This window comes from Prionailurus viverrinus, chromosome D4 (assembly GCF_022837055.1).
Source record: "Prionailurus viverrinus isolate Anna chromosome D4, UM_Priviv_1.0, whole genome shotgun sequence".
Taxonomy (NCBI): domain Eukaryota; kingdom Metazoa; phylum Chordata; class Mammalia; order Carnivora; family Felidae; genus Prionailurus; species Prionailurus viverrinus.
This window is the reverse complement of record NC_062573.1, coordinates 2,112,900-2,137,026: the sequence shown is the minus strand read 5'-3', so window position 1 is coordinate 2,137,026 and position 24,127 is coordinate 2,112,900. Positions and strand designations below refer to the sequence as shown.

General features: G+C 41.7%; 1 protein-coding gene across 8 annotated transcripts; it reads left to right on the top strand.

The window, feature by feature from the left end:
* Positions 1 to 548: 548 nt before the first annotated feature.
* On the top strand, positions 549 to 23,537 carry ZBTB43 (zinc finger and BTB domain containing 43). 8 transcript variants are annotated; one of them, XM_047829805.1, is made up of 4 exons: positions 939 to 1,026; positions 3,989 to 4,112; positions 9,460 to 9,591; positions 18,065 to 23,537. In XM_047829805.1, the coding sequence occupies exon 4, from the start codon at positions 18,088 to 18,090 to the stop codon at positions 19,489 to 19,491; it is 1,404 nt and encodes a 467-aa protein (XP_047685761.1). In that variant the 5' UTR covers positions 939 to 1,026; positions 3,989 to 4,112; positions 9,460 to 9,591; positions 18,065 to 18,087; the 3' UTR covers positions 19,492 to 23,537. The 8 variants fall into 8 exon arrangements, with proteins under 8 accessions (XP_047685755.1, XP_047685758.1, XP_047685757.1 ...); XM_047829799.1 differs by lacking the exons at positions 939 to 1,026; positions 9,460 to 9,591 and adding an exon at positions 549 to 662; XM_047829802.1 differs by lacking the exons at positions 939 to 1,026; positions 9,460 to 9,591 and adding an exon at positions 556 to 662 and having other exon boundaries at positions 3,992 to 4,112.
* The last annotated feature ends 590 nt before the right edge of the window (positions 23,538 to 24,127 follow it).

Below are 24,127 nucleotides of genomic sequence, written 5' to 3'. Positions count from 1 at the left end.
ATGACTGTGGCTAGTTTAACCACTGGCTAATAATGAGAATGAGATTACCATTAATAGTTTGGACTGATTATGAGTCATTCCTTCTAGCAGGGGTGAAGATCTACCTCCCAGAGATCAAAAGATTTCCTCTGGTACCTGAACAAAATGAGCCCTTTTCCTGAGGGTTGGGGAGGGTACCCAGCTCAGCGCCTGCCACACAGAGGGAACTGTTCCATTCGTTGTAGATTTGCTGAGCATCCACTACGTGCCAAAGGCATTGTGGAGGCAAAAAAGATTTGATACGATCTCTGCTAGGTAACATGAGAGAGATAAAGTTTGTAAAGGGTTTAGGACTTGGAATCAGCTTCCTCATTCACAGTACTGGCCTCACTCATCGTCCGTAAAGCCGATTAACCTGCTCCCGGTTACACTGCGCAGTCGCTGGCTACAAGGGCGCCCTCTCCTGACGCCCCGCCCCAAAAGTGAGTCCCGCATGCGCACACCGCCTTCTCTCTGACGCACCCCCGGAAGCACTGGCAGTCCCGGGGGCGGAACCGGGAAGCATTTCCGGGGGCGGGAGGCTCAGGCTGAGTCGGTCGCGGCGGCGACGGCTTGAACGGGCCTGAAGCCGGTGGCGGAAAGTGTCCCGCGGGTGGGTTATGCGAGTGCGGAGCCCTTAGCAGGTACTGCGGAGTTGAGACACCAGGTAGCGAAGGGGAGGGGGGAGGCCAGAGAGGTTTAAGGGCTTCTCTGCAGGACCCGGTGCGCGCGCCCCCGGCCGGCAGGCCCATTCCGCCGACCAGGATGCTTTAGCCGCGCTCGGCCGGTTGGAGTCCCGGAGCCCCGGGCCGCCTCCAGCCAGTCCGGTGCGCCGACCGCGACACCAAGGCCCCCGAGGCAGCGTCTCGCCCAAGGTCACCCCGCGGTGGCGGACCTTGGCGGGCCAGAGCGCTTGGAGATCCCGCTCGGGTTCGTCCGCTGGCCTTTCGGGGGCGCCGTGTGGGTGCGGCGCGGCGGCCTCGGGTTCGAGCCAAAGCCAGGAGAAAGGTTGTGCCCAGATTTTGCTAGTATCTGTCTCTGTTTACTTCTAAGTAGTGTTTCCCCTCGCTTGTGGTCTCTGTCACCTGTTGTCACCTGCCCTTTTTGCATCTCAACTCGGCCCCTGTCAACTTTGTGTTCCTTTCCAGTTTGTCTCTCTCGAGCCCGTCTCTATCTGGACCCTGTCTTTATTTCTGCCTCCACCTTGCTTATGTGGTTTTTCACCCTGTGTTTCCCTCTCGGCCCTTCCTCTCATTCATGGCCTGCCTGTCAGCCCTGCTCTTTGGCCGTCCGTGTTGGTGCCAGTTTAGTGTCTTTCTCTCTTGTTTGTTGCCTCTCCTAACTGGGTTTGTCTGGGCGGGGCAGGGCAGGCCTGCCCGGACCTCTGAGCCATGCAAGGTGACTCATGACCCTGTGAAGCTTCTTGCCCTGGTGACATTCTCAGTGACTAGACTGCAGTCTGGCCCTCAACTCTGACAGGTGTCGCCCAACCTAAGTCTCCGGTGCAGAAGCAGGCCAACCAGAGACCATCTCAGGGCCAGCGTACCTTGATAAATCCTTGCCTTTTCCTACCCATGGCATTTTAGGCCTGCACAGCTCCTGAATTCCCTTCGATCGGTCCACGTACCCCAGGATGGCCTCCACAGCTCCCAGGAGCCTCCTCTTTGAATTACAGCTGCTTAACTAGGCCTGTCTACAGGCTAAGGAAAGGTCCGTCTGAGATCTTGTGTCCCTGGGGGCTCATGGAACAGTAGCAGGATTTCTAGGGAGAGCTGTATGCTTAGTGCAGAAATTGTGTCAGTATGTACAGTTAGATTATAAGAAACCTAATAATTTGGTATTCATTCTTTGCTTTACTAAGGTACTCCCTGGAGAAATAAGCCAGACCCAGAAGAACAAATACTGTATGAGTCCACTTACACTTTGTCCAAAATAGGCAAATTCATAGAGGCAGACAGAAGGTAGGATGCAGTTTACCAGGAGCTGGTAGAGGAGGGAATGGAGAGTTATTGTTTAAGGGATACAGAGGTTTAGTTTGGGATGATGAAAAGGTTCTGGAAATGGATAGTGGTGATGGTCGCACAACATCGTGAATGTGTTTAATTCTACTAATTGGACACTTTAAAATACCAAATTTTATACTAAGTATATTTCATCACAGTACAGGGAGGAAAAAACCCTTGCTCATTGGAGAAGCTCGGTACTAGCCAGCTCTTTGAAAATGTGCTTTTAAAAATTTATTTTGTAGCTCTTAGGAACCTTAAGTTGTTTGTTGATGCCTGCTCTTGTCAGAGCTAATGTCCTTAGAAAAGGACTTCGGTCAAAATAATTCAGTTAAAATCTTCCCTCAAGTTTTTTACTTGAGGCAGATTACCACTCTAGCTCTCCTCCCTCCATAATCCTCGGATTCAGTGCAGGAATCTTCTGCATAAATAGGGAATTTCAGGAAGACTTTACTTTTCACATGAAGAAAACCGTTAGGGTTGGAAAAACAGCCCTGTTATGATAACACAAAATTATGTGTCATTTCCTGTGTCTTTTCTGATGGGGGGGGGGGGGGGCTTTGTATTATGTTCTTATTTAAGCCATTTTGTCTGCTATGGTAGTTTATCAGGCTTTCTTGTGAGATGCAGCAGCTGAATTACTACTGTATTGAATCCTAGGATACCATGGATTGAGGAGAAACCACCGCCAATTAAGCTATGGCATGTGCTTTTGTAATCACTTAGGCTTATGAAAATTCTTTTTGAAAACATTTTTAGACTTATTTAGACATTTTTACATGATACTTTCTAATGCCTAAATTTTAAAAAATAAGTGAAATAAATTGGTGAAAGTGTTAAACTTTTAACATTCATACTCACTTGTAAGTTCAGAGATGGGTCCATACTTTCCCACAGTGTCCTTTGTGCCATCAGAAACATTGATGAGGGTCTCAGGCAGTGACAAGTATTAAAATTTCCACTTGACCATCACATCCTGATTGCAGAAATTTTGAAATATGCCTCTTAAAATCCGTTGAATGTGCTGTGTATTATTTTCATGAACTTTTACTTTATCTACATTTATGGTTGGAAAGATTTTTGTCTTATTTGCAACTTGTCAAGAAGACTTTCCTTTTTTGTTTTGTTTTGTTTTGTTTTGTTTTGTTTTGTTTTGTTTTGTTTTTTGTTGGTATGTAGCTAATCATTATCCTAAAACCCAGTGCTGTGTCTTCCTTCTGTTTTTCTCGATTTGAGCTTCTTACCCCAGTGCTAATGAATATGAGAGTGCATTTAAAACCATTTCCTTGGCTATATTGTAATGTAATGGCAGGATGACCGATAAGTGGGGTTTGTGGTTAGAACAATACCTTCTCTTTTGAATCTCAGAGAGTTTGCTACAATGGAGTATTTGCTTTTGGCTTTTTTTTTTTAAGTAAAACATTCAGCTGTGTCTTAAAATTAAAGGGAGACAAGATTCAAAGTCCATAAAGTAGGTAGCTTATTTTTAAAAAATCCTAAAATAGATTTTAACTAAGTTCTTTGGCTAAAGTGTTCCAATTAGGAGAACCTATAGGGGTGCTGATTGGCAATGGTCTGAAGACTGAAAACACTTTTCCAAAGGATATTTTAATTTTGTAAAATTACATAGACACTGATCCGTGTTGGTTTTCTATTTTTAACCAAAGTACCATGGTAATGTAAGACGGTTATTAAAACTGGGTGAGAGATTTAGGGGTGTACAGAACTCTCGGCATTTATGTAACTTTTCTGTAAATCTAAAATTATTTCAAAATTAAGTCCATTTTAAGTACAAGGCAGAAGCTAAGATAGTACAGACTAGAAGTTAATATAACCGAAGATACCAGTTTTCTTTCTGCTGCTCAGAAATAAATCCTACACATGTAGTGTTTATTAGCAAGGCACATGTATATGCTGAATGTCACCAGCATCGTTTTTACATTTTCAACGTGATTTTTTTCTTTCAGAAGTCAGTGTGATTCTAATTTGAAGCAAAACTGAGAAATGGGTTCCTCTTCCTCATTCATCCATACTGCTTTGTGATGGCCATGGCATAAGGGGCTTTTTTCCAGGATAACACCTTTGCATTAGGTAGGTAAGCTATAAACTTACTAAAAATACAGGTTTTTAAAATTATTTACTAAAATGGTTTATTTTTCAGCAAAAATAAAGATGTATTTGTATTTAATTGTTCTAGACCATAGGTTCCCATACTTCTGAGCAGGAACTGTCGCACATTTTAAGGCCAGTCACTGCTCTACATTGTACCATTACAGCATCTCACTTAAGAGAAACTTCTCAGGGACTTTTTTTTTTTAACTTAGAACAATATTAGATTTAAATTAAACTTTAAAAAAAAAATTTTTTTAATGTTTGTTTATTTTTGAGGAAAAGAGAGACAGAATGCAAGCGGGGGAGGGGCAGAGAGAGAGGGAGGCACAGAATCCAAAGCAGGCTCCACTCTTTGGGCACAGAGCCCGATGCATTGCTCAAACCCACGAAACCCAAGATCATGACGCAGGCCAAAGTCTGACGCTTAACCGACTGAGCCACCCAGGCACCCCTAAATTAAACTTTAAATTTGAATTCTGACCTACCACTTTTGAGATATATAACCTTGGGCAGGTCTTTTAACCTTCCAGAGTTTAGTTTACTCGTCTTTTTTTTTTTTTTTTTTTTAAGATTTAATTTCTTAAATTTTTTTATTTTGAGAGAGTGAACTTGTGCATGAGTCAGTTGGGGAGGGGCAGAGTGAGAGGGAGACAGAATCCCAAACAGGCTCCATGCTGTCAGCACAGAGCCCGGCACAAGGCTTGCTCCCACGAACCATGAGATCATGACCTGAGCCAAAATCAAGAGCCAGATGCTTAACCTGACTGAGCCACTCAGACACTCCTGAGATTTATTTTATTTTTTCATTTTATTTATTAGAGAGAGAGAGAGAGAGAGCATGAGAAGGGAAGGGCCCAGAGAGAGAATCCCAAGCAGGCTCCACGCTGAGCTCAGAGCCCAGGGTGGGGCTCAATCCCATGACCTCAGGATCACAGTCTGAGCCTGAGCCAAAATCAAGAGTTGGATGCTCAACTAACTGAGCCATCTAGGCACCCCAAGATTTGATTTTTTTTTTTTTTTTTTTTAACTAATCTCTACACCCAGCACGGAGTTCAAACTCATGAACCTGAGATCAAGAATCACATGCTCTTCCAGCTGAGCCAGCCAGGTGCCCCTAGTTCACTCATCTTTAAAATAAGTGTAATGATTCAAGAGTATCGCAGTTGCAAGACCCAGGTTTACATAGCTTGCCCTTTGAACTGCAAAGCATCTGGCTAATATAAAGAAAGAACTTTGGTAGGCATGGGGTTTTGGTATTTTTGTGTATTTGTGCGAATCTTTAGATTTACTCAAGTAGTATTTACTGTGTTTAAATGTGCTCTCTACAGTAAGTATGCAAATTACCTTTATGGTCTAATTAAGAAATCTTTGGAGGGCTTTAAGACCAATGGGTCTGCTTCCCTATTGTTATCTGTGTTTTAAGATACATAATTGTGTTTAAGTAATGCGTAAAATTTGATATGCTATTCTTTAGTTGTATAAGAAATACATTAAACTCATCAAAATTGAAAGAGATCGTGGAGGTCATCTAGAGTTTGGTGATTTCTTCAATATTTTCCCATTGTCTTCTGCTTTTAAAAAAGCCTGGGTGGCTCAGTTGGTTAAGCATCCGACTCTGGCTCAGGTCATGATCTCACAGTTCGCAAGTTCGAGCCCAGCGTCAGGCTCAGTGCTGACAGCTCGAAGCCTGGAGCCTGCTTCTGATTCTGTGTCTCCCTTGCTCTCTGCCCCTCCCCCACTTGCACTCTGTCTCCCTGTCTCTCTCAAAAATAAATGAACATTAAAAAAAAAAAAAAAAAAAGCCAGAGAGCATCCATGAACTATGGAGGGAATGAACTGAGATAGGTGTGTATGTTTTAGAACTGTTACTATTAGTTTAAAAAAAAACAAAACACTGTGTGTAAGGTGACAAATAAAATTGCAGTACCGTATTAAGTCTGAGGATGGTGAATAATTTGCTCTGGGGTTTAGGAATGCATCGTATGTTATAGACGATTTCAGTTGTTTATTTGTGAAAGTAGTATTCACCTTTACTTTCCACACTATCATCACAGGTTATATTAGGCCTGAGCAAGTGTTTTGAATTTAATTCCAACTTCACCACTTACTAGTTAAGCAAGTAGTTTAGCCTCTTTGTCTATATCCTATTCTTCTTTTTTTTTAATGTTTATTTTTGAGAGAGTGCATGCGTGTGCGAGAGAGGGGCAGAGAGAGAGGGGAACAGGATCTGAAGCAAGCTCTGCGCTGACAGCAGAGAGCCCGATGTGGGGCTTGAACTCACAAACTGTGAGGTCATGATCTGAGCCATAGTTGGATCTGAGCTTAACCTACTGAGACACCCAGGCACCCTGTGTCTATTTCCTATTCTGTACAATAAGATAAAAACTACCTATCCAGTGGATTGTTATGAGGATTGATGAGATAGAATACATACAGTCCTTTTGCACAGACTCTGGTACAATGCACACATTTAATAAATAGTAGATGCTGTTATTATTCCTACTAATTACAACATTTTCCTAGTTATCCAGTTTGGAAACTTCAGAGTCGGTATAGGTAACTAGTTTACCTTGCATTACTTTATTTCTTAAACAGCTTTACTGAAACATGATTCATGTACAATTAAAAGTTTTTTAGTAGGGGCACCTGGGTGGATCAGTCTGTTGAGCGTACGACTTCTGCTCAGGTCATGATCTTGTGGTTTGTGGGTTCGAGCCTTGCATTGGGCTTTGTGCAGTCCATGCAGAGCCTGCTTCAGATCCTCTGTCTCCCTCCCTCTCGGCCCATTCCCCACTCTCTCTCTCCCTCTCTCAAAAATAAATGGACGTCAAAAAAAAGTTTTTTAGTGCATTCAGTGGGTTGTATAAACCCATTCTAAAATTAGAGTGTGGGACAATCTAATTTTAGAATTTTCATCCTCTCTCCCCCACCTCAAAACAAAAACAAAAACAAAACAAAACACACAATTAGCAGTGATTCTCCTTTCCTTTCCCTGTAGTTTCTGGCAGCCACTGATTTACTTTTTGTCTATAAATCTTTCTGTTGTGGACATTTCTTATAAATGGAATCATACAAGATGTGGCTTTTTATATCTAACTTCTTTCACCTGGTATAGTGTTTTAAGGTTCAGCCATGTTATCACATTTGTCATTCTTTTTTTATTGCCAAAAGAATGGCATAGTACAATAATATGTGCATAGTACATAATAAAATGGAGTAATATTTCACTGTATGGATATACCACCTTCTATTTATTCAGTCATCAGAGGAGGACATTTGGGTCGTTTCCATTTTTTGGCCATTATGAGTAATGCTGTTATGGACATTCGTGTATAAGTTTTTGTGGATATCGTATGTTTTCAATGCTCTTGTGTATATACCTAGTAGAATTGTTGGGTTACATGGTAACTTTATGGTTAACTTTTTGAGGACCTACCTCAAAAGTAGCCACACCATTTTATATTCCCACCAGCAAGGTATAATGATTTTAATCCTTCCATATCGACATCAACACTTGTTTTTGTGTCTTTATATATCATGGCTGTCCAAATGGGTAATATCTCATTGTAGTTTGAATTTGCATTTCCCTAGTGAATAATGATATTGAGCATTTTTTTGTGTGCTTATTTGTATATCTTCTTTGGAGAAATGTTCATTCAAATCCTTTGCCCATTTTTCAGTTGAGTTGTCTATTAAATTTAAGAGTTCTTTATGTATTCTGGATATGGGTCATTTAACAGTGATATATGATTGCATATTTCTTCTCCATGTTGGAGGTTAACTTTTCACTCTCTTGATGGTATAATTTGTGCCTTGCACTAGCTTTGAATCTTCCTACCTACCAATTCAGTCAGTCCTACTGATTCTACCTCTCTGTTTTCCATACTCACTGTTACTTTCATTGCCTCAAACCTGGTTTCTTTGCTGAAATCTTATAATTAAGCCTGTACTTCAGACTTACTCCCGCTTTTAAGTGCATCAGCAGATTGTCTTTCCAGAACACATTTCACAACATATCACTGAGAAGTTTCCAGTGCTTCCTGGGGCCCACATTTAAATAGCAGATTCCAGGGGTTCCTGGGTGGCTCAGTCGGGTAGCTCTTGATTTCGGCTCAGGTCATGATCTCATGGTTCATGGGATTGAGCCCCTAGTCAGGCTCTGCGCTGACAATGCAGAGCCTGCTTGGGATTCTCTCCCTACCCCTCCTCTACTCATGTTCTCTCTCTTAAACATTTAAAAAATAAACTGTGCTCTTAAGGGACGCCTGTCTGTCTTAGTAGAGCATGTGACTCTTCATTTCAAGGTCCTAAGTTCAAGCCCCATGTTGGGCATAGGTCTTAACTTTAATAAAAAAAGAAAAAAAAGAAGAAGAAGAAAGAAAGAAAACCTGTGTGGCTCAGTCAGTTAAGTGTCCACCTCTTGATTTTGACTCAGGTCATGATTGTGGGATTGAGCCCCACATGGGTCTCTGACGCAGAGCCTGCTTGGGATTCTCTCTGTCTCTCTCTCTCTCTCCCTCCCTCCCCCTCTCCCTCCCTCCCCCCCTCAAACATTAAAAAAAAAAAACAAAAACTGAAACAATACCCTCAAAACTGTTCTTTGTTTATCCCTTGCTATTTTCTTTTTTGTTACTGTAGAATGTATTTACAGACCCCATGTACTTACAGAATAAAACTAACCAGGTTTTTAATTCTTTAGAGGGAAACATTCTGTTTGGGTCTGAAAAATTTCCCTTTGTGGGTGGATTGTTTGGTGGTCTTTCCCCCCCCCCCCCAATTTTTTTTAATGTTTATTTATTTTTGAAAGAGAGAGGGCACAAGCAGGGGAGGGGTGGAGAGAGGGGGAGCACAGAAATGAAGCAGACTCCAGGCTCCAGCTGTCAGTGCAGAGCCCGATGTGGGGCTCGAACGTGTGAACCATGAGATCATGACCTGAGCTGAAGTCAGAAGTCAGATGCTTCACCGACTAAACCACCCAAGTGCCCTTTGGGGGTCTTTTACCGTAAACCTGAATGCTGTTAGAATCAACTCTGAGCTCTTTAGCTGACACCAGGGGTTAACTTGAGTTGAATGGCTGGGGCCAGAGGCTAGGTCTTACTCTTAGGACAGCTTGAGCTCTGTGTACTTTCTTCTGTGTTTGTGAAATTGTGATACCAGGGACCTACTTTAGTTTCTTTGGCCCAGCTGGCAAATGATGGGCCATGTCTTTGCCAGTTACTAACTGAACTCCACCCTCTCGTGCCAAGTTTTTAAAAACTTTCTGCTGAGGCATTATACAAACATTGGTATTCCAGTACAACCACCTCTTAATGTTGCTAATCTGCAGGACCTGTCCCATAGTCCACCCTGGGATTTGAGCCACAGCCAGACCTTCCAAGTGAACAGGCGTTAGTGTTCTTCTCTCAAGATTGCTACTATTATACCAGGATTGCCTGGGGAACTGGGTGGAGTTGCAGAGGTAATGTCTCTTTCCAGTCTGGTCCCATCTACACTATGTCCTTAATTAAAGTTTACCAGATAGCTCTGGTCCCTAGTTTCCAGGACTCAGGCCAATTTTTTTCATTTTCCTTAGATTAGTTTGGTTAGGATGTGGTAGATGAGAAGAATTATATACTGCTCTCAAGTCTTCCTCTTACCCTGGTGATACTAAAATTTATTGTGAAAGGATATGTAATTGTAGGCTATACCAGGTCCCCTCCTCTGAATTTCTCTTGGGTTTATAGTTCTCGTGTGGTGCTTCTATCATGCTTTGCCTTGAATAGCAGGGCTGTATGCATGTTTTCCATTCCCCCCTACCAGATTATAAACTCTGGACGGTGAGATTCCTTGATCATCTTAGAAACCCACCCCCCCAATAATGTGCATATAGTGTTTTATGTCGGTTTACTTATTTATGTGTTCATTTTAGTGAGTTAATTACTTCTGTGAAAGTCGTTAGAAATTGAAACAGCACCTGTACTATCAATACAGATCACAGCTACCACAACTGCCTGTGAGTTTCTAAATATGGCTTATATGGCAGGAAAATCGGAAGGAGAGTTTCAGTCTTTGCATGTTAGTAAAATCAGGGAATATTTAGAAATGCCGCACCTGCCCAAAGTTAAGGGCAGAGATCAGATACTTTTTTTTTTTTAAATAATCTCTACACCCAACATGTGGCTTGAATTCACAACCTGACATCAAGAGTCGCATGCTCCACCGACTGGGCCAGCCAGGCACCCCAGAGGTCAGATACTTTTAAATTATAAGGACCATTACCACCTTGACATAGTTGAAAGTAAAGTTTCATGAGATTTTCCCCAAGTTTTTTTTTTTTAATGTGTGGTAAAAAAATATATCACTAAATTCACCATTTTAACCATTTTCAAGTGTACAATTCAGTGGCATTAATTATACTCACAATGTTTTACAAATGGCAACACTTTCTAATCCCCCAGTTTTTTCATCACAAAACAGAAACTCTACCTATTAAGTAATAACTCCCATTCCTAACTCCCCTGAATCCATGGTAACCTCCAATCTACTTTTGTCTCTGAATTTGCCTATTCTAGATATTTCACAGAAGTGGAGTTATACAACATGTGTCCTTTTCTGTCTGGCTTATTTGAGTTAATGTTTCTCATGATTTAACACAATGTTGCCAGGTTTATGTCGTAGCATGTATGAGAAATTGATTACTTTTTTTTTTTGTAACCTTTATTTATTTTTGAGACAGAGAGAGACAGAGCATGAGCGGGGGAGGGTCAGAGAGAGAGACACACAGAATCTGAAACAGGCTCCAGGCTCTGAGCTGTGAGCACAGAGCCCGATGCGGGGCTCAAACTTATGGACCACGAGATCACAACCTGAGCTGAAGTCGGATGCTTAACCGACTGAGCCACCCAGGTGCCCCTGAGAAATTCATTATTTTTTGTGTTCTGTATTGTCTTTTAGGTGTCATTGATTTGTTATAATGTTCAGGTTCTCTATTTCCTTATAGATCTTAAGTCTGGTTTTTCTATCCATTACTGAAAATGAGGAATTGGAGTCATAACCTGTTGTTGTAGATTGGTCTGTTTCTTCATTGTCCATTTTTGCTTCATATATTTTGCTCCATATAGATTTCTTAGTGAATATATGTGTATGGTTCTATCTTCTTGATAGAGTGAACCTTTTATCAATCTATTAATGTCTTTCTTTGTTCTTGTAACCTTTTTGACTTAAAATCTATTTTGTCTGGGGGCACCTGCAGGGCTCAGTTGGTTAAATGTCTGACTTCAGCTCAGGTCATGATATCACGGGTTCATGAGTTCAAGCCCCACATCGTGCTCGCTGCTGTTAGTTCATAGCTGCTTCAGATTCTGTCTCCTCTCTCTCTCTCTCTCTCTCTGCCCCTCCTCTCATTCAAGCGCACACGCGTGTGCTCGCTCGCTCTCTCTCTCAAGATGAGTAAACATAAAAAAAAAGTCTATTTTGTCTGATAATAATACAGCCACTCCATCTCTCTTGGTTACTCTTTGCATGGAATATCTTTTCTATCATTTTACTTGTGTGTTATATGTTGTCTCTCATAGAAAAGATATAAACCATGTTTTTTAATCCATTCTGCCAGTCTCCACCTTTTAATTGGAGAGTTTAATCCATTTACATTTAAGTACTGGTGAGAAAGGATTTACTTCTACCATTTAGCTGTTTTCTGTATACCTTGTATGTTTTTTGTTTCTCAATTTCTCCATTACTACCTTTTAAAAACATTTATTTATTTATTTTTTTAATTTTTTTTTTTTTTTTAACGTTTATTTATTTTTGGGACAGAGAGAGACAGAGCATGAACGGGGGAGGGGCAGAGAGAGAGGGAGACACAGAATCGGAAACAGGCTCCAGGCTCCGAGCCATCAGCCCAGAGCCCGACGCGGGGCTTGAACTCACAGACCGCGAGATCGTGACCTGGCTGAAGTCGGACGCTTAACCGACTGCGCCACCCAGGCGCCCCTAAAAACATTTATTAAAAAAATAAAGCATTTATTCTTTTTTGGCATGCCATTTTGATTCCTTTCATTCCTTTTCATGTATATTATTATTTTCTTAGTAGTTACATTGAGATTTACAATTAATCTCTTAAACTGTTCCTTACACCTCCATCCCTTTCCCTTCATTTTGTTATTGTCATGGATTACATCTTCATACATTGCCTATTTATGTTGATTTATAAGTATTGTTTTATGAATTTGCATTTTCAAGCATACAGGAAAAAAGTTATAAGTCAAAATAATAACAGCTTTTATGTTTATGTTGTTAACCTTTATCATTGGTCTTTATTCCTTCATATGCCATTGAATTACTATCTAGTATTCTTTTTTTTTTTAATATTCATTTATTATTTTTGAGAGACAAAAAGAGAGTGCAAGCAGGGGAGGAACAGAGAAAGAGGGAAACACAGAGCACTTGAAGCAGGCTCCAGGCTGTGAGGTGTCAGCACAGAGCCCGATGCAGGGCCCAAACCCACGGAGATCATGACCTGAGTGAGCTCGAGTCGGATGCTTAACTGACTGAGCCACCCAGGCGCCCTTACCTAGTATTCTTTTATCTCAGCTTGAAGGATCCCTTTTTATCATTTCTTGTAGAAAAGTTCTGGTAATGAATGGGGCACCTGGGTGGCTCAGTCGGTTGAGCATCCGACTTCGGCTCAGGTCATGATCTTGCAGTTTGTGAGTTTGAGCTCCACGTCGGGCTCTGTGCTAACAGCTCGAAGCCTGGAGCCTGCTTCAGAATTCTGTGTCTTCTCCATCTCTCAGCCCCTCCCCCGCTCATGCTCGGTGTCTCTCTGTCTCTCAATAATAAATAAACGTAAAAAAAGAAAAGTTCTGGTAATGAATACCCTTACCTTTTGTTTATCTGGGAGTGTCTTAATTTCTCCTTCATTCAAGAAAAGGTAGTTTTGCCAGATACAGAATTATCGGTTGATGGTTTTTTCTTCCAGCACCTTAAATATGCCATACTACTACTTTCTGACCTGTATGTTTTTTTTTAAGGTGTGAATCTTAATTGAAGATGTCTTTCATGTGATGAGGCATTTCCTTCTTACTGCGTTCAGCTCCCTTGTCTTTGACTTTCTACTTACTATTTAACTTACAATGTGTCTAATGTGGATCTCTTTCGTTTTATCCTGCTTGGAGTTTGTTGAGCTTCCTGGATGTATAGGTTTCTCTTTTATCCAATTTGGGAAGTTTTCTACCAGTATTTCTTTTAATACGTTTTCTACTCTTTGAGACTCCCATGGTGTGCATTTGGTACATTCAGTGATGTCCCACAGTTACCTCACACAGTGTTCATTTCTCTTCATTTTTCTCACCACTCCTCTGACTCAGTAATTTCAATTGCCTTGTCTTTGAGTTTGGTGACTTTTTTTTCTTTTGCCTATTTTAAATCTGCGGACTTTTTACTTCAACTTGTATTGGTTTCCTGTGTCTTTCAAACAAAACACCACAGACTAGGTGGCTTAAATAACAGGATTTTTTTTTTTTTCTCACAATTCTAGAGGCTAGAAGAGCAAGATCATGGTGTCTGTAGATTTGGTTTATCCTGAGGCCTTTCTCCTCAGCTTGCAGATGGCCACCTTTTCACGTGTCTTCACATTGTGTACCCCCTAGATGCTGCTGTGTGTCCAAATTTAATTTCTTACAAGAATACTAGTCAGATTGGATTAGGGCCCACCCTAGTAACTCTATTTTAATGACCTCTTTAAAGGCCTCGTATACAAATACTGTCACATTCTAGGGTTTTGAGGGGCGGTTAGGGCTTCAACTATTCTTCTCAGCTCCAGAATTTCTGTTTGGTTCCTTTTTATAATTTCTATCTCTTTACTGACATTATTCTCCTGATTTCCTTTAGTTTTTGTCCATAGTGGGGTTTTTCGTGTGCGTGTGCGCGCACGCGTGTGTTTTAAGCAATTTGAGCATATGTAAGATAATTGATTTACTTTAGTATGACTAGTAATTCTAATGTCGAGAATCCCCCAAGTATAGTTTCTAATATTCTTTTCCTTGTGAATGCATCTCTCTTCCTTGTTCTTTTATACTTTGTAATTTTTGGTTGAGAACTAGAACATTTTAAGTATTCGAATATGGTAACTCTTGAAATTAGATCCTTCCCATCCTATGGGACTTCTTTTGTTACTTGTTGAGGGCTGCAGTTGTCGGTTTGCATGACAGTTTTTCCAAGCTATTTTTGCCAAGTCTGTATCCCTTGTTGCATGTGGTCACTGAAGTTTCTGTTGTTTTATCTGTGTGGTCAGCTTGTGACCTGACAGACTTCCTTAAATACTTTGACCCAGGCTTGGGGGTGGGAGGGAGGGGGAGCATGTTTGCCTTTTGAAATCTTATGATCAAAAAAAAAAAAAAAAATATGCTCAGTGCTGCTGGGGAAGCCACTGCTGCCTGAGAGGGCCAGAACAAAGCTGCATGGATCCACCATACTGGCCAGAATGTAAATGCCCCAGTTTTTGGAGGACATATTCCTTGTTGTCCTCCCTGCCAAGAGCCAGCCACTCTAGGAGTGGGTCGGGGGTAGGGAGTGGAGGTTATAGCTGGTTTGTGCGGGCAGCACTGCTAGTGAGGTTCAGCAGGCTCTCTCTTCAGCAAGCATTGCCTTGGTTGCTACAAGTGTCTGATCAGATTCCAGAGTTCTCAAATAGTTGATTCTGATCCTTCAACAGCTTACTGGTTGTTTTGATGGTGGGACTGATCCCGAGAGCTTCCTACTTCACCATTTTCTCTGTTATCACTTATGACATTTATTTTTATAGAGTTGTTTTTAAAAGTGTTGTTCTCAGTCATTTAACATTCCACAACATTATTTGAAATCTTGATGAGAAGATTAATATTCAATAATGGTGTTGGAAAATAGGCTAGACATTTTGGAGGGAAAAGGGCTGGATTCCAACCTTACTCCTTATGCCAAAACAAACTCTTTGTGTATTAAACATTTAAAAGCTTTAAAAAAAAAAAAAAAAATGCTACCAGGGAGGGGCACCTGGCTGGGTAGCTCAGTCAAGTGTCCAATTCTTGATTTTGGTTCGGGTCATGATCTCATATTTTGTGAGTGAAGCCCCGCATCAGGCCTGCTTGGGATTCTCTGTCTCTCTCCTTCTCTCTGCCTGCCCCTCCCCTGCTCTTGCTCCCTCAAAATAAATTAATTACTTAAAAAAAAAAAAGTGGTACCAGGGAAAAAAACTAAATATTTTTATTTATTTAAAATAATCTTGGAGTTGGGGATGCCTTTCTGTGTCTAACACAAAACCCTAGAGCCATAAAAGCAAAGACTGGGTAATTTATATAAATTTCAAAGTTAATTTCTTACATTTATAAAAAACTAAAAATCAATAAGATGAATCGCCCGATTTATTTGAACAAAGAATATAACTGATAATTTATAGGAAAAACACATGACCAGTAAACATGAATAAAGAATATCGTTCTCATTCATAATTAAATAAATGTTGATCTAAATAATAATGAATCACGGATTATTTACTTAGGAGGCTTGCAAACTTTTTTTTTCTTGTTTGATAATGTCCAGAATTGTTAAGGGTGTGGAGTGTTATTTACTGTTGATAGAGGAGTGTGACTTGGTGCAACCTTTCTGGAAAGTAGCTTTGTAATATACATCAAAATGTCAAATGCACAGTCCTTTGACCCAGCAATTCCGCTGATAGAATTTACCCTATAGATATTTCCAAAGATACGCCAAGATAGTTATGCACAGTATAATTACATTGTGTATTTATAATAGCATTCCTCATAATTTCAAAAGCCTAGACAATTGAAATTCTATAAGAGAGCTGCTTAAATTATGGTAAGTCCATATAATAGGAACTATATAGTCATTAAACAGCATTGAGTTGGTTCTTTTTGTGCTAATGAGAATGTGAGAGAGAGAGCACAAGCTGCAGATGGCAGAGAAACAAGGACAGAGGATCCTAAGCAGGCTCTGCACTGACAGCGAGCTGGATGTAGGGCTCAAACTCATGAACCGCAAGATCATGACCTGAGCCAAAGTCGGACACTCAACTGACCGAGCCACCCAGGTGCCCCTATTTTTGTTTTAAATTACTATGAAATGTTTTAAGAGGTATAAACCATAAATTAATACTTATTTCTAAAAACACCATCTTACCTCTTAAAATTACTATTGACTTATCTGGTATTTTGTTATCTTCCTAGAAGAGGGAGAATGATGTTGTAGGAAAAATAGGATAGGCTTTGAAGTGATGAAGACCTAGAATCACAGCCCAGTCCCATAAAAATTAGCTCTGGGGTGCCTGGGTGGCTCAGTTGGTTAAGCGTCAGACTTCGGCTCAGGTCATGCATGATCTCACGGTCCATGAGTTTGAGCCCCGCGTCCAGCTCTGTGCTGACAGCTCAGAGCCTGGAGCCTGCTTCAGATTCTGTGTCTCCCCCTCTCTGACGTTCCCCTGTTCGTGCTCTGTCTCTCTCTGTCTCAAAAATAAATAAACATTAATAAAAATTAGCTCTTATTTTAACCTTGGTAAAGTTACTTGAACCTGAGTTACTGAACCTGAGAATATCGATCTCTATATTTGCAGTCATTATAAAGTGGAAAAAAGGAGTACAGTCCCTGCTATACAGTACCTACTCAAGAAACATTAGTTTCTTTTCTTGGTCTTTCTCCCTATCTCTCAAAGATGACTTTCAATCTTTGGGTTTTTGGGGTTTTTTTAATGTTTTTTATTTATTTTTGAGAGAAGACAAGTGGGGGAGGGGCAAAGAGAGGGGGGCAGAGGATCTGAAGCATGGTCTGCGCTGACATCAGTGAGCCCCGTGTGGGGCTTGAACTCACAAACTGTGAGATCATGACCTTAGTCGAAATCGGACACCCAGTGCCCCTGGGTTTTGGTTTTGGTTTGGTTTTAATCTCATACTTAGAAAACCTGGCATTTAGCAATGTTTGGATATAGTTTTAGAGCCAGATGATGGATAGTGCCAATAAATCTCTTGGGTTTACTGGTTTATTTTAATTTACTGTGGAATTATGGGGCATGAGCAGGTGTCTAGCAGAGTTTATCTTGTGGATTGCTGCTGTTAGGAAGCTTCTCTAATCCTTGACTACCCCACTAAATACATTTACAGTAACCACACAGGCAATCCTTTATTCTTTGTTATAACTTTATCTTCAGATTGAGGTCATTCAGTAACAGGGACAATATTTAGTATGCTCTTTGGTCTGTAAACAATTTGGAAACCATCAGATAGAAGGAATACCTTGCCTTACTTACTGCTTCATTCTGCTTCACGTCAGAAGCTCCTAAAAGGGCTAAAATTCTGCTGGCAACTAAAGAAAGTCACATTGTTTGGGACTTCAGTGAGTTTGCACCTGTGGTGCTGAAGGACCAAAGGCAAGATTGTTCTGACCACTTCAGCCCCCTTTCCCCTCACTCCTGCACTGGATTTTAGGCTAATGGTCTCCTTTCAGTTCCTTGCAGTGGCTGAGTTCATTCTAGTCTCAGAAACTTTATATAAGTCTTTCCTTCTTCCAACAATTCCATCCTCACTTCCTCACCCCACCTTGGCAAATGTGGATTAAATCTGAGGTCTCTTAAAAATTCTACTGCTTGGACAGGTATCATGTTTGTCTTGACTAGAAATATGTACTTTGTTTTATTTAGGAGATTTGTACAGCTTACAAAGCACATCTCTGAATTCTATTCTCATTCATAGACATAGGCAAAGTGAAGAGTTAAGACCAGGAAGGGTAGCGGGTCGTTCCTGGCACCCCCGCACCTGCAAGCTTTGCTCTGGGGGATGAATGCTCCACCCACTAATGCCCACAAGCAAGGGGACTCTATGGAACTGTGGAACTTGTCTTAGTTTTCTTAGTGATCAATAAGTGTCTCTTTGGGCTGGAATTAGCACTCGTTTTTCTTTCTCTTGTAGCACTGAACAAGATTTGTGATGAAATGGAGCCTGGAACAAACTCTTTTCGAGTAGAATTTCCTGATTTTTCCAGCACCATTCTGCAGAAACTGAACCAGCAGCGCCAGCAAGGACAATTATGTGATGTCTCCATTGTTGTCCAAGGCCACATTTTCCGGGCACACAAAGCTGTTCTTGCTGCCAGTTCACCCTACTTTTGTGACCAGGTACTCCTGAAAAATAGCAGGAGGATTGTTTTACCTGATGTGATGAACCCAAGAGTGTTTGAGAACATTCTCCTATCTAGCTATACGGGACGTCTAGTAATGCCTGCTCCAGAAATTGTTAGTTACTTAACAGCAGCAAGCTTCCTCCAGATGTGGCATGTGGTAGACAAATGCACTGAGGTTTTAGAGGGAAACCCTACAGTTCTTTGTCAGAAGCTAAATCATGGCAGTGACCACCAGTCTCCTAGCAGCAGTAATTATAATGGCCTGGTCGAGAGCTTTGAGCTGGGCTCTGGGGGCCATACTGATTTCCCCAAAGCCCAAGAACTGAGGGACGGAGAGAATGAAGAGGAGAGCACCAAAGACGAGCTGTCATCTCAACTCACTGAGCACGAATACCTTCCCAGCAACTCGTCCACAGAGCATGACCGGCTGAGCACGGAAATGGCGAGCCAGGACGGGGAGGAGGGGGCCAGCGACAGCGCCGAGTTCCACTACACCCGGCCCATGTATAGCAAGCCCAGCATAATGGCGCACAAGCGCTGGATCCACGTGAAGCCCGAGCGCTTTGACCAGGCATGTGAGGGCATGGATGTGCACGCGCCCTACGATGAGCACCAGGTCACTGAGTCTATCAACACCATGCAGACGGAGCACTCAGTCCAGCCTTCGGGAGTGGAGGAAGACTTTCACATCGGGGAAAAAAAAGTAGAAGCAGAGTTTGACGAACAGGCTGACGAAAGCAATTATGATGAGCAGGTGGATTTCTACGGCTCTTCCATGGAAGAGTTTTCTGGAGAGAGGTCAGACGGTAATCTCATTGGGCACAGACAGGAGGCTGCCCTGGCATCGGGCTACAGTGAGAATATTGAAATGGTAACAGGGATTAAAGAAGAAGCTTCCCATTTAGGATTCTCAGCCACCGACAAGCTGTATCCTTGTCAGTGTGGGAAAAGTTTCACTCACAAGAGTCAGAGAGATCGACACATGAGCATGCACCTCGGTCTTCGGCCTTATGGCTGTGGTGTCTGTGGTAAGAAATTCAAAATGAAGCATCATCTCGTGGGGCACATGAAAATTCATACGGGCATAAAGCCCTATGAGTGTAATATCTGTGCAAAGAGATTTATGTGGAGGGACAGTTTCCACAGGCATGTGACTTCTTGTACCAAGTCCTACGAAGCTGCAAAGGCTGAGCAGAATACGACTGAGGCTAACTAAAAATAGGATCTGGCCCTTGAGTGGCAGGCACAAAAATAAACTATGGTAATTATGCAAATCTGGGCACAGATGATGCGTGCTACTTGCTATTATGAGAGAAGCTTAAAAAAAATGGAAGATATTTCTGAAAGACCAGCTCTAAGTAGGCCAATTTAAAAATCTAATTCCTCAAATTTGTATGTTCCTGTCCAGGCCTGGAGTGGGTAATGGGGATAAGTTAACCCACTTCCCAGCTGGCAAGGTAAACCTTCAGGCCCGTTGTGATTGAGGCAGGTGGACTTGGTGATATAGACATCTGCACTTGGAACTGGACTCCAGCCTACCAGTTCTGTTTCAGGTGGCAGCAAATTTTGATCGCTCATTACAAGGTCACGTTGGCATTTTATTTAGCTCTCACTATAGATACTTAGGTAATGTGGGTTTGTTTTAGTAGCTGCTTCACTGAATGAAAGGCTACTTCTGTAAAAGCTAACAGATAATGTGATTCCTAGGATGCGAAATTGATTAACAGAGCTCTCTTGTCTGGTTTTATTCTTTCTAGAGGGTCTTTTAATGAAAAACTATGGAGACGCTAAAAGGGTGACATTCTAAGTAAGAAACAAATAACTTGTGGTACAAGCTTCGGTTTCTGTAAGACGCCACTGTCACAATGTGTTTCAGACTCTTGATAAGGCAAAAAAGTTTTGTATTTTAGTACTAACATTTAGTTTGGACAATTGTATCTAATTGTAATTCTCTAGGGTGCCAGAGATAGGTATTTCTAATTGGTTTGCTGTCCCAAATCCTGTGTAATTATAGCATCCACACAGTGGGATCTGCTCTGTGGCTAGTAGGCGTCTAGCCTGCTTTGACCCTGACCATGGTACCATATTGGCTGCTCCAGCCATTTCTCTCTTAGGTTTATGATGCTTCCTGAAGAGTTCAGTCCATGACCACAGTTGGTGGGAGGGAGCCAAGAGTCACTGCTGAGAGTTACCTGTGAGCGTAGGGAGTTTATGGAGTGCTCCGGTGAAACTCCCCGACTGTCAGCGAGAGTTGCTGAGTATCAGAATGTTGAGTGGCAGGAAAAACAACTGCCCAAGAAAAGAGGAGTCTTGAAGATACACTGGTAGGGGAGGTAGTCCCAGAGGGGTACATAGAGCTAATGCTGCCAGTTCTTTAGGAGTGCTGGAATGTGTTTTAAAAGGGGGAAAGAGGGAGTCCTAATTTTAGAAAGTAGTCTACAGATTCATGCTCCCAGATTCTAGATAAAGCTGCATAAATTTCCAAGTCCACACAGCTGTATGTACCAAAAAACATCGAGAAAAGCAGCTATTCTTGAGACCTTTTCTGCAGCTCAGTCAGATGTTTTAGGTTACAAAGGAAGCATATATTCAGGATGCTTTTAAGCTGTGTAATATACCTGAAGTTCTCACCAGGGTAGGACAGGGTGCTACTATTATGTCAACTTTTCCATAAATTACTGGTCTTTTACTTCCAAGTGGAAACTTTTTTTTCCTTAAAATAAAAATAACTTTTCCTGGATTTGAGGTGAAATTTTTTTTTCAGAAGTTTGGCTTTGCTCTAATGCGATAGACATTGCTGGCAATGGCCTCTGGTCCTTAAGCTCCAACCACGAAGGAAGGCATTTACTTGTTGAACAGTATCTGGAAAGGGGAAAAGAAAGTACTTATTTACCAGTTAATTCTTGTAATCGACATTACAAAACAGGGATCTATTCATTAACACTGTATCATTCTCGATATATAAAAAGCACTTTGTATTTAAAACTTTATTATAAATATATATATATATTGATTTTTTTAATCTAGAAACTAGATATTACCTCTTGGTTGTTTGCCACATTAATATTCTCTTGGTGTTGAAGCTTCACCGGTTAACAGTCCTTTCTCTGCATACATGACAGATGTGTATAGAGGAGACTGTACAATCAAAGTTCAATTGCTCCTTCTCATTTTTTCATGTTAGAAGCCAATGGATTTTAGGTATGATCCTGGCCATTGTGTGTGAGGAGAAATTGTTTTATTATTCCTACTAATTTCAGTACTAAGGCGTTGAAGCCGTTTAGTTCTGCCAAAAGCCCATCACCCTCTCCCGTGGTATTAGCCAATCACTTTCTGCCCGTTCGGAAGGTTTGATGTGCTGTTTCCCATTAAAGATTGTATTCAAATGAGCATTGGGACGTTTTGGGAGAAGAGTCTGAGAGATAGAATAAAAACGTTCGAGAAAAGTCATGGTTCTTCAGTTATGCTGAAATTAGCACGGCACCTTTGTTATGAGTAATGATGAAGAATTCTTGTTTAGCCCGGAGTGGTGGGCAGCCCTTGGGTGGTAGTTTTGCAAGTAGTCAGTTGTGCCGGGACTTATTTAATGTGTTGTGAAGAAAGGTGTCCTTTATTGAAATCCTTATATGTACATCAACTAAGTATAGAATTTAAAGTGTAAGTTCCTCACACCTGCTGTTTTAAGTTTTTTATGGTAGTTGGGGTTTCCTTTAAAATTAGGGTTGCTAATCGGGTCAGCCAGACCCTGTGAGATGGTTGGGCATCTGAAATGCTGGCCATGTTCAGAGAGGCGGGGAAAAGAGATTGCCTTAGTTTGGATAGTGAAAGTGAATTTTTATAAACTTTGCTTTTTAGGATTAGGAGATCATACTGTATTACTACCTTTTTTCTCCTGCCCACTCTGGGTTGGATAGTCTCTCTCCTTAGCCTCAGTACAGCTTTAGAAAATCTTTATCCTTCCAAATGAGTTTGGATAGTTGTGGGTAACATTTTCCAAACAGTCTTTCAGGGATCGTGTTAATGGCCTACAACCAAGGTATTTGTCCCCTACTTTGAGTCTTAACTGTGGTTCTTCTCCAGTCCCAGCGGGAAAGGGCTTCAAGGCACCACCAGTGGTATCTAATATTAGTATTTATACCATGCCTTTAATTTTAGGTGTACACATTACAACAATCCACTTGGTAAAGTAGGGATCACCGTCTAAGGAAGGACTGCGGTAGCCTTCCCTCAAGTGTTGAGGGTTACCCCCAGGCGCTCCTGGGCCCCGGCCTGTTGATTCTCATTTCTAGATCTCACCTTCCTCTAATCCCTTCTTTATGCCACTGCTTTCAAAGAGTCTGCCCAAAAGGGTCTTCTCCATTCTCATGGTCATCTGCTGAACGAAACTGGCCCTATGTTGACTTCTAGCTGTTTAGGAAAGCTGCTTGGTCTCAATGGCCCCTTCCTGCAGAGGCACGCACATCCCCAAGCTGCTGGGGAAGTGATGTGGGGGGCAGAGCAAAAGCAGCCCAGTCGTGTTTGCCCTGGAGCGGGGTGGGGGGAGGATTGGCCACAGCCCTCTGGGTGGGTGGCGAGGACTCCGTCACACCATATCCAGGGGTCTGTGTTTGTAAAGGTCTCTGATAATTTAGGAATGCTGGAAAACAAGCAACATACTTACCCCCTTCCCCAGCCCCCATCTGTGCCACACTAATTTTGTGATTTAATTGCTTTCATGGGTGACTAACTTTGTTCAGTAAAACCAGGGTTTGTTTGTTTGGGTTTGTTCTTTGCTACTTACATATTTAAAGGTACATGTTTCTTGTTTCTTATTTCAAATCTCTACTGATAGTGCCCAATGGGAAGATGCTGGAACACATTTTGCAAATGTGACATTTTTTTGTTTGTTTGTTTGTTTTTGTTTTAGTGTTGCTTGAAGCCTGTGTCATAATGTCAGTTGCTGCTGCCTTCTTTCCTTTTATGAGGTTCCCAATGTTTCTTCCAGAAAATTACTTTATTTATGCAAGTCAGGTGACTCTTAGACCACAAAACCATTTGATGATAAACAGATTATCATTAGGTGCATATCTTATTGATATTTTGTGAAATGTTATGCCTGTGTTGCAAAAGTTGAATAGTTTTGTCTTTATATATTGCTGTCTTCAGTGTACAGCATGGTTTTACTTAATTGAATGTTACTGTTTAATATTTTCTTCTTATAGAAGAGACCATGCCCTTTTGTATGACATGTTTTAATAAATGTTATCCGTCAACTTTGTAAAAGTTTTGTTTTTCACTCTGGTTATATGACCACATGTCTTTGTTTTCATCCTGGCTTTTGCCACCTGAGAATAAAAGTTATTTTGTGGCCTTTTGATAAGTAAATGCCAAATGCACAATCTGATCAAATGGGTAGTGAGTGAGCATTTGCTGTGCCAGGCATTTATGATGCTGATCTCATTTTAACCGCCCCCCCCCCCCCCCCCCAGCTCTGTCAGGAATTTAGATGTGCTAGATATTCTGTTGGCTTCTCCAGATCCCCTCCCTACTGTGTGCCTCGCTCTGGAGGCTGGCCTCTGCAGACCCGTCCTGTCTTCTGGTCAGGGTACGCCAGAGCTACTCTGGGAGGAGGCTGGCGGATTAGAGAGAGAAGTCTGGGAATTCCCTCCCCTGGCTCCTTCCTGCCAGGTGTGGGTTGACAGTGGCTGGGCTCCTGTGCCTAGGGCCATAGCTCCAGTCTAGCAGCTTCAGGGTTTGGTAACCACATCCTCTCCTTGTCCCTTGCAAGCCGAGGACTGGTCCTGACTCCCTGTTTGCCAGCCCTCGGGAGCTTCACTGTCCTCATACGAGTTCCTTAACCTGCCCACGCCCTT